Here is a 9678-nt window from a genome sequence, read left to right on the forward strand (position 1 = left end):
CCTCTTTTATCCTTTCCTAGAGCAGGAGCAATTGCTAACTGGAGGATGTACTGTGGTGGGTGTGGTGTCCAGTATCTGGGTGGCACACCTGAAATCCACAGGATGTTGTGAGAAAGCTTTTTCATGTTTCTTAATCAACTGTACTACTCTGCAGATGCTGAAGGCATTCCCAAGTCTATTTTCTTGGTCCAGGCTTATGGGTCTATCCCACCATCCTGGATCACTGTCTGCAGGTGTCCCACTTCCCCAATCTGTTCCTCAGGCACCAAGGTGTCATCCCAACCTATGCACATCAGATGCCTGGCCACATCCCAGGCAAATGCCTTAATCCCCGCACTATTGGGCATAATCAATAGCAGATCAGGCAGTTAGGTGTCTAAATCCTGTTGTGGAGCTAACCCTGGGAATATAACATCACCCTTCCCTAACACCACCTGCCATTGTCTATGCCAATCACCCTTCTGGTTCATCTCCTGCAATGGACCACTGCTGGGCCCCTGTGCAGCACCGCTGATCCAGGGAGTGCGTGTTGCTGCGGCTGGACAGCAGGGGAAATGCACTGTGATCAGCCTGAGGGACTGTGTAGTGCTCCAAGGGGGCACGCGGCTATGACACCTTAACTGTACGTTGCCTGGTTTGCTGAAGTCTGTGTTTTGTTTGCTCTTGGAACGCTCACTTTTATCTTTGGGGGTCTTTCCTCTGCATGCCCTGGTTTGCCAGCCTTTGAGAGGGGTAATAAACTGTCCTGCTGTGAGAGGAGCACAGGGCAGTGCTGAGTGCCAGTTACCTCCCCTCCATGGGGACAAAGTGATCTGTAAGTGAATGTGTAACCACTGCTAAACTGACCCTTAACTTACTGCAGATGTAGGGTGACCAGAGAACAAGGGTGAAAAATCGGGACACTGTTTTCAGGGTAGGGGGTATAGGTGCCTATATAAGACAAGGCCCCTAATACTGGGACGTCTGGTCACCCTATGTATATGTGCACCTGGGGTGAGTGTTGGTGCAGGGTCCAGCTTTCAGAAATGCCTAACGGTTGCCCTGAAATTCCCAGTCCCGCAGTTGTGTTACCACAGCAGGGATGGGAGCACCAGCACGTTTATTGCCCTGAAATGGCCTTTGGGGACCTCGCAGAGGGGAAGGCTCCTGTTCCATATTCTCATTTCTCACCTGTAGCTGCCAACAGCTTCCTGCCATCCCTGCGTGCTGTGAATCCCCCATGGAAATAAAGGCCTGGCCTGGACGAGGGAAGCTGGGAACAGCCAGCTCCACTGGCATGTCCCCTCACCCCCTTCGAAGGCATAGTCATCGCCACCACTTGGAGCTGAGGGATTCGGATGAAGCAGGACATCCACTATCCTTCTGTTACAGGCAACAAAGCCAGCTGGCTAAAGGCGTGTCCAGGCCTCAGACGTTCCCTGGAGCGAGGGACTCTCAGGACGGCACTCATGGGGAGCAGAACTACAGAACTGGCTGCACCATGGCTCCTGGGTGTGTGGCTCTTGCCTGCACATTTTGGAGCTCTCTGCTCTACATTTAGGCCAATGTTTTAAAGCCTAAAGTTACACACCTGACACCATATTGAAGGTAAACTGGCCAGAGACACACCCAAGGCTGCTGTGACTGACCCTGAGATCGTGGGAAGGGAGAACCTGAGCCGGATGCATCTTGGGGTGCATGCAAGGAGCTGTTGTGTCTCTGTATTGCTTCTGAACTCCTCCTGCAGCCTTGGCAGCAGGTCTAGCTCATTTGCTGTCTTTCCACTGGCTCCTCCATGCCCTTCCAACGGCTTGAATGTGACGCCATCCAGCTGCAGGGGCAGGGGTATGAGAACCCAGAGACAAAGCAAACGCGACTGCCCTGGTTTAGCCCTCGGATAATTGCTGAAGTCATTTCGCCCATCGTCAAGGTGTTCCAATAGCTTGGTATTTAAGCTGCCTGTTGGAAAAGAACGCTTGCTTATCTCTGTGTGTAACGCTCCCTGGGATCGAAAAGCAGGACATTACTCAGGAACTTAGCAGCCCAAATATGAAGCAGCATGTTTTCCATGTGAGCTCAAGCCCTGGGACGAAGGCACTTAGCAGAAATAGCATTTACGAAAACAGAGAATATTTTCCTTTTCTTCTTGCATGTATCGCGGTGTGCCAGGCTCCCCAGTTCAGATAACCTTGTTTCCTTAGCACGCTGGCTTTGCTCTCTGACAGACACATTTACACTGCTTATCTGGGGTTTGGCTTTAACCCCGCCTTCCTGCCCCATATAAACAGAAGGGGGAAAGACGGGAGTTTCAGTTCTTCATCCAGGTGCCCCAGGAACTGAAGACCATTGCAGAATTAACTCTCTTGAAAAGCAGGCTCTCAATGGATTGGGCAAGTCCGCTTGCTCTTCACCCTATAGCTTTCTACCAGCTGGTTGCGTTTCCATTTGCCGTTTCCTTTCACTATCTCTGCACCTCTGGGTCTCTCTCGCTAAATGCCAGGTATGCTTTCATGTTTGCTTTAATTCCATGCTCATGAGCTTTGGTGGTGAATTCTAGTCTAAGTGCAGGTTTCACAGGTGAGGCAATTTTGCTAACCTCTTTCCTAGGGAAGGGGAATCAAAACTCTCTGTATCTACTCATGATTACCACTGAGTCACACTGTGACCTTATCACAACCTCTGTGTGCCTCGGTTTCACCCCATGTAATTAATGTTTGTCAGGTATTTTGAGATACGTAGATGAACAGCCTTGGAGAATCACAAAGTATCATTAAATGCCTAAAGACCCGCGAGCTACAGCAGATCCGGCTTGAAGATGCAGAGATTATATGAATCCGAATCACAGGTCATGTTCCAAGGAATCAGTGAAGAACTTGTGACCCTCAGGTGGGATTTTCAAAGGCACCTAAGTGACTCAGAAGCACAAGTCTCCCTGACGTGCAGAGGGACTAGTGTTCCTGTTAGGTGATTTATAAAACCTCACCTCTGCAGTTGGGCATGAAGGCAGCAGTCACTGGTTATAATCTGAGGAAAGAGTGGGGAGAGGAAATCAACGCACCAAGTTCACTCGGGTCTTCTGGAGTTAATGGGACTTGCAGGTCAGTCAAGTGATACAGTAACTCCTCGCTTAACGTTGTTCCTGAAAAATGTGACTTTAAGCAAAACGATGTTAAACGAGTCCAATTTCCCCATAAGAATTAATGTAAGTAGGGGGGGGGTTAGGTTCCAGGGAAATGTTTTTCACCAGACAAAAAACTATATATTATATAGATATACACACAGTATATGTTTTAAACAAACAATTTAATACTGTTCACAGCTATGACGATTGTGAAGCTTGGTTGAGGTGGTGAAGTCAGAGGGTGGAAGAGGGAGGGATATTTCCCAGGGAATACCTTGCTGCTAAATGATGAACTAGCACTCGGCTGAGCCCTCAACGGTTAACACATTGTTGTTAATATAGCCTCTCACACAAGGCAGCACAAACACAGAGGGGAGACAGCATAGCAGACAGAGACAGACACACACCAGTGATGCACACTGCCCCTTTAAGTAAGCTGACCCACTCTTAAGTGCATTGTCTTTTTAAGTGGATCAGGAAGTTGAGACAGCAGCTGCTGCCCCAAGCTCTCGCTGTCTCTCTCCCTCCGTGTCCCCTCCCTGCTCTATATGGAGAAGGGGTAAGCGGGGTGCAGGAGCAGGGGGGAGGGAGACACCTTAACATTAGCCACCCCCTTCCCCTCCTGCACAGCAAGCAGGAGTCTCGGGGAGCAGCTCCAAGGCAGAGGGCAGCACATGGCAGTGGGGGAAGGGACAGCTGAACTGCCGGCAATTGGTAGCCTGCTGGGTGGCTGCAGCACAGGGGAGCGGGGAGCTGATAGGGGGGCTGCCGGTCCACCCTGGTTCTAAGCCCCCACCAGCTAGTTGTAACGGGCTGCTCTTCCTGCAAGCCGTGGACAAAGCAGGCAGATGCCAAACGACGTTAGAAGGGAGCATGGCACAACTTTAAACGAGCATGTTCCCTAATTGATCAGCAACGTAACAACGTTAACCGGGACGACTTTAAGTGAGGAATTACTGTACAATGAACCAAACAGAAAGCCAGCCGCTGGATTCAATGCACAAGCCTACATTTTCAGAGATGCCAAGCACCCCCTCTCCCACCAGCATGTGAAGGCACTGCAGGTCACCGGTACTTTTAGAAATCAAGTCACTTTGGGTTGGATGCCCTGGTTGGACAGTTTGGGCCAAAGACTCCACTGAGGATTTGCCAGCCTGGAGAACACATACAAAGTTCAAATCAGAGCGAGGACTTCACCGGAGCCCTTTCTGTGTATCTACCATGGACTACAGTCCTCTGGAATCTGCCTGGCTGGCTAGCAGGGCAAACTCACAAGTGGCACCTGTCTCATTGGGAGGTTAGAATGTGGCATCCTCCACCCTGCCAGTCACAGCAGCGATCAGGTTAGATGCGTATCTAGGCTGCACAGGTACCCGGCCTCTAAAGGGTGGAGGAACAGGAAAAGATGGGCAGCTAACGCAGAGAAAAGCGTAAGACGATGCTGGTGGTAGGTGAGTCCCTGGAGATCAGAGAGCTGGCAATGCTCAGCGCCTTCGCGCTTGTGACGATCAGCAGCATGGTGCTCTGTTAGGGTTAGGAAACTACCCAGGGAGGCACAGCTTCAAGTGCCCTGATGGGTTCCCTCTGCCCCTGGGTGAGTGCCAAGCTCTGCCAGGAAGAGCGGAGCACAGCAGTGTGGGGAATGTCTCGCCTGCTGCCCAGGAGACGTTGTCGGGTTCAGAGAAGAGTGTGTGGCCAAGAGGGGTGATGTCAAACACAGCCGCACTGGTGTGGGGAACTAAGCCTCCGTTGGCCCAGGGACGATGTTGTGGCAGGGCTGGCTAAAGAGCAGGGCTACGCTGGTGAGTTTGTGACGATTTAGAGACAAAATGTACTTAACCCTGAGAGTCACCAGCTATTGCTGGCATTGAAGAGCCTCCAAGGAGGGAACCCAGCAGGGCTTGGGTGGAAGCAGGGGAGAGGGCCTGGAGAAAGTTCAGCACTTGGCCAGGTCTGCTTTGGGGTTGGTGGAGGGATGAGTCTGGAAATGAAGCATGAGCTGTCTGCTCCTCAGGGACCCTTTGTTAGACTACTGAAGCAGCACTGACGAGGGAGGAGGCAGGGGCAATCCGTACAAAGGCAAGAAGCTACAAGGGACGGCAAAGCCAGCCCAGGAGAGAATCGAGAGCCACACCTCACCCACAGGCAGTCTTAGTGCTGGGCAACGCCAAACCCACTGAACTTCCGCGGCCTCAGAAAGCCTTTGCAAACATTTCTGATTTCTTCTAGGTATGTCTTGCTCCTGGTGGGAGGCTGCCTTCTCGCGTGTGCTGCCATGGGATGGTACGCCCTGCTGCTCTTCATCCCCACCTTCTGCTCCGTGGCCATTTTCCACTCAGTCGGCCCACTGCAGGTCCACACGTGGGCATTCGTGGTCCAGATGTCCTGGCAGACTCTCTGCCACCTGGGCCTGCACTACAGAGAACATTATCTGCAAGGAGCCCCGTGCATCAGGTATCAGGCAGCAGTGCACAAGCCCACCTGTTTCCTCAAATGACGCAGCCTGGGCCAGATTTTGCATCAAGACTTGTCCAGATTTTTCTGGGCATAACTGAGAGCAGAATCTGCGTGGTCCCTAGGGGCAGTCATACTCCCCTGAGGACAGTCCGTGTCCCTTAACACCATGCCCTCTCTTCTCACCTGAAATGCTATAGCAAGCTCTCCCGGTATTTCACAAAGCTTGTCTTCAGCATTCTAGGGAGAAGATTTCCCCCACCGTTTAACAGCCTGGTTCTTCCTTTTCCGTCTCATGCTCAGCACCTTCCAGAGGCATTAAGGGCTAAAATCAGGTGGCCCCAACTTTTCCATATACCGGATGTGAAATGTTCATGACCTTTCCAGCATTCGCTCGCCAGGCCGGGCGCTCAGCATCCCCCCAGGGCAGCACTGGAATCACTTCTCATCCATCAAGATGCCAGTCTGCTCCCAGCCCTGTCCTGACTCAGATGTCCCACTTGGGCATCCCACGCTCTGACTGCGCACTGGGTCCGGCCGGCTCCTCCTGGCAAGATGCAGGGACGGTGCCAGGCACGTTCAGGGGAACAGACGGAAGCAGAGCAGGCCCACCGCAAATAACCAGGCAGTCACTAAGCATGCGGAGGCTTCAAGGTCCGGGTGTGTGGCGTGGGTATTGAGGTTGGTGCCACCTGGCTCGCGGAGTCCATTGGTTTTTGCAGACAGGCAGGAGCGGCGCCAGGGTTTTTGCCGCCCGAGGCGGCAGCGCTCCTCCTCTGAGCATTCGGCGGTGGGGGGTCCTTCCGCTCCGCGTCTTCGGGGCACTTCGGCGGCGGGTCCCGGAGCGAGTGAAGGACCCGCCGCCGAATTTCCGCCAAAGACCCGGAGCGGAAGGACCCCCCGCCGCCGAATTTCCGCCGAGGGCGGCAAAATGCCACCCCCCAAATCCTGCCGCCCTAGGCGACCACCTAGGGTTGCCTAGTGGAAGCACTGGCCCTGCAGACATGTAGCAGGGTTGGCTCAGCCATGTGTACAGCTGCGTAAGGCAGGAAAATGGGAGGGGCAGGGCAGTGGTTAGTGGCTGCGTATTAAGTCGTGTTTGGAGCACAGAGAGGGAGGCCGAGGCAGAGCTCCGCCCGCTATGACCTGATGTTTATACAGGCCGGGTCCAGCCCCATGCAGCCAGTATGCGCCTCAATCCACGCCAGCACAGAAGGGGCTGATGCTGCAGCTGCCCCCTGGTAGTAGCGGAGCTGGAACGGAACCATGTTCCGGCACTTTCCCAAGGTCATGTCGCCTGGAGGAGGCCATGTCGCTCTCGGGCGCCCTCCGCCCAGCGTGACCTCGCACGCAGCACCGTTTCGTGTCCATTCAGGGCAACACCAGCCCTGGTGTGCACTACGGGACCCCGTTCACCGCCACTCCGCTTGCTCTCTCCCCCCCTTGCAGGTTGACAATCGCCCTCTCGTCGCTCATGCTGCAGACGCAGAAGGTCACATCGCTGGCTCTGGATATCCACGAAGGGAAGGTGACTATGGCAGCTGAGTGGGGGGATGGGAGGGAGCCACTGCTGCGGGCGCTGCCTCTATGCAGCTATCTGCTCTTTTTCCCTGCCTTGCTGGGAGGCCCGCTATGCTCCTTTCGGAGATTTCAGGACCAGATCCAGGGCTCATGCGCTTCACGCCCCACAGCTTCCTGGAGGGCTGCAGGCCAGAAATGCCTTCGTGCCCTGGCTCTGCACCTGCTGAGAACGGCTGTGAGGATCTGCGTGGCCCCGCTGGCCCGCATGACGGACTGCACCGGCTTTGGCTGCGTGTATGTCATGTGGCATTCCGCCCTGCTCTTCAAACTGGCTTATTACTCCCAGTGGGTGCTCGACGAGGCTCTCCTCAGCACAGCGGGCTTTGGGCTGGAGCGTGGCCACGCCCCCGGTGCAGAGGCTGCCTGCGGCGACCTCTCTGATGCAGACATATGGACCTTGGAGACCACCAACAGAATAGCCCTCTTCACCAGGACCTGGAACAAGAGCACTTCCCGGTGGCTGAGGAGACTCGTCTTCCAGTGCAGCCCGGCCCAGCCCCTCTTGGCCACCTTTGCCTTCTCGGCCTGGTGGCATGGGCTCCACCCAGGGCAAGTGTTTGGCTTCTTGTGCTGGGCAGCGATGGTGGAGGCCGATTACCGGATTCACCCTTTTCTCCGTTCACTTGCAAAGTCCCGGCACACCAAGGTGCTGTATCAGGCCCTGACCTGGGTCCAGACCCAGCTGATTGTTGCGTACATCACGGCTGCGGTGGAGATGAGGAGCTTCTCTGCGCTCTGGCTGCTGGGCGCCTCCTACAACAGCTTCTTCCCTCTCCTGTACGGTGCTTCACTGCTGTGGCTGGTCGCGAGAGCCAAAGAAAAATGTGTCTGACCCACACTATTCTCCCCCCCCCCCCCCCCCCCCCCCCCACTCCCCACCAGCAGCCATAGAGCGTAGGAGAGATGGAGATTGCCCCCTTGGTAGGGAGAGGTTTTCTCTAGGTCTAGGTATGCCCCTAGTCCCCCCTAAACCCATCATCTCATCACATAAGATAGACTCTCACATTCTAAGGCCAGGAGGGACCATTAGATCATCCAGTCTGACCTGCTCCATAGCACACACCAGAGAACCTCACCCAGTGATTCCCACATCCGGCAAATAACCCAGGGTTGGATCAGAGCGTATCTTTTAGAAGAAGACATCCTGTCTTGACTTAAAGGGGCCAAGTGATGAAGAATTTAGCATAGAATCACAGAATCTCAGGGTTGGAAGGGACCTCAGGAGGTCATCTAGTCCAACCCCCTGCTCAAAGCAGGACCAACCCAACTAAATCAAAGCATGTCCCTAGGTAATCTGTGACGTTGATCAGACACCCTGACTGTTAGATATTTGCGTCTTATTTCCATTTTGAAGTTTGTCGTCTTCACCTTCCAGCCACTGGCCCTTGCTAGAGGGGACAGATGGGGATTGGGGGAGGAGTGTCCATATTGTCCTTTCATTTGAACCAGTCCTCATATGGCAGGATTCAGTTTCATTTATGTGAGTGGAGCAGGTCTGCTAAATAGTTCGTGAAGAATAAAGGACCCCCAGGCCCTGGGTGTCTGAGCAAGGGGGCATTATTAGCAGATAGGCCCCCCGAAAAAGACCCACTGATAACTTTGGACACATCTACACTGCAAAAAACCACCCATGGCAGCGAGCCTCAGAAGCCAGGTCTCCAGACTCAGGTTCACGGGGCTTGCGCTATGGTGCTAAAAATAGCAGTGTAGCCGTTTCTGCTTGGGCTGGCACCTGGGCTCTGAAACCGGGCAAAAGGAGTGGGTCTCAGACCCCGAGCTCCAGCCTGCGTGGGAACATCTACAGTTATATTTACCACTGTAGCCTGATGCGGAGTCTGTATCCCCTGGCTCTGAGACTTACGCTGCTGTTGGGCTTTTCTTGCAGCACAGACATGCCCTTTATTTCTACCTCCTGCCTAACTCGCCATGTGACCAGCAGAGCCCACCCTTTTCAGCAAGAGATTCCAGTGTGGAGAAGTCCACATTCTGTCCTGGGCGCGAGCCATGAGTTCCCTGGGGCTGCACAACGTAACTGAGGGTGCAGGATGGCTGAGTGTCCAACGGCACCCCTTTTAGGGGTTCCTCTTAACAATACAAAACAGAACCTGCTCCAGTCCCAACCCAATAAACTGGGAAAATTAAGCTAGGGTGACAGATGTCCTGATTTTATAGGGACAGTCCCGATTTTTGGGTCTTTTTCTTATATAGGCTCCTATTACCCTCCCACCCCCGTCCCGATTTTTCACATTTGCTGTCTGGTCACCCTAAATTAAGCATCACCCCAGGGTGACACTAAGAGGCGATATTTTCCCTCTCACAAGCACTGAGTCTGTGTATTGCAAAGAAAACGTTCAATAAAAAGGAGAAAGGAACCCAGCATTCATTTGGGAAAACACCACAACCATGATTCGAAAGTATGTGACCATGAATTAAGACCCACCCCAGAGTACATTGGGCCGTGTCCTTTGCCACAGTGTCTCCCCCTTGCCGTGTGAAAGTCAGAGGTACAAATGCTCCTTTAACCTGCCATTCCCCTCCCCCCC

The 9678-nt window shown here is 53.7% G+C and overlaps 1 protein-coding gene across 1 annotated transcript; it reads left to right on the top strand.

Annotated features, from left to right (window-relative positions):
• The first annotated feature begins 2360 nt into the window (after positions 1-2360).
• Positions 2361-7967, top strand: LOC112110241 (ghrelin O-acyltransferase). The gene is made up of 3 exons (XM_024205142.2): positions 2361-2479; positions 5330-5554; positions 7004-7967. Exons 1-3 carry the CDS (start codon positions 2361-2363, stop codon positions 7965-7967), a joined length of 1308 nt encoding a protein of 435 aa, XP_024060910.2.
• Positions 7968-9678: the final 1711 nt, after the last annotated feature.

This window comes from Terrapene carolina, unplaced genomic scaffold, assembly GCF_002925995.2.
Source record: "Terrapene carolina triunguis isolate 2854851 unplaced genomic scaffold, T_m_triunguis-2.0 Scaffold37227, whole genome shotgun sequence".
Taxonomy (NCBI): domain Eukaryota; kingdom Metazoa; phylum Chordata; order Testudines; family Emydidae; genus Terrapene; species Terrapene triunguis.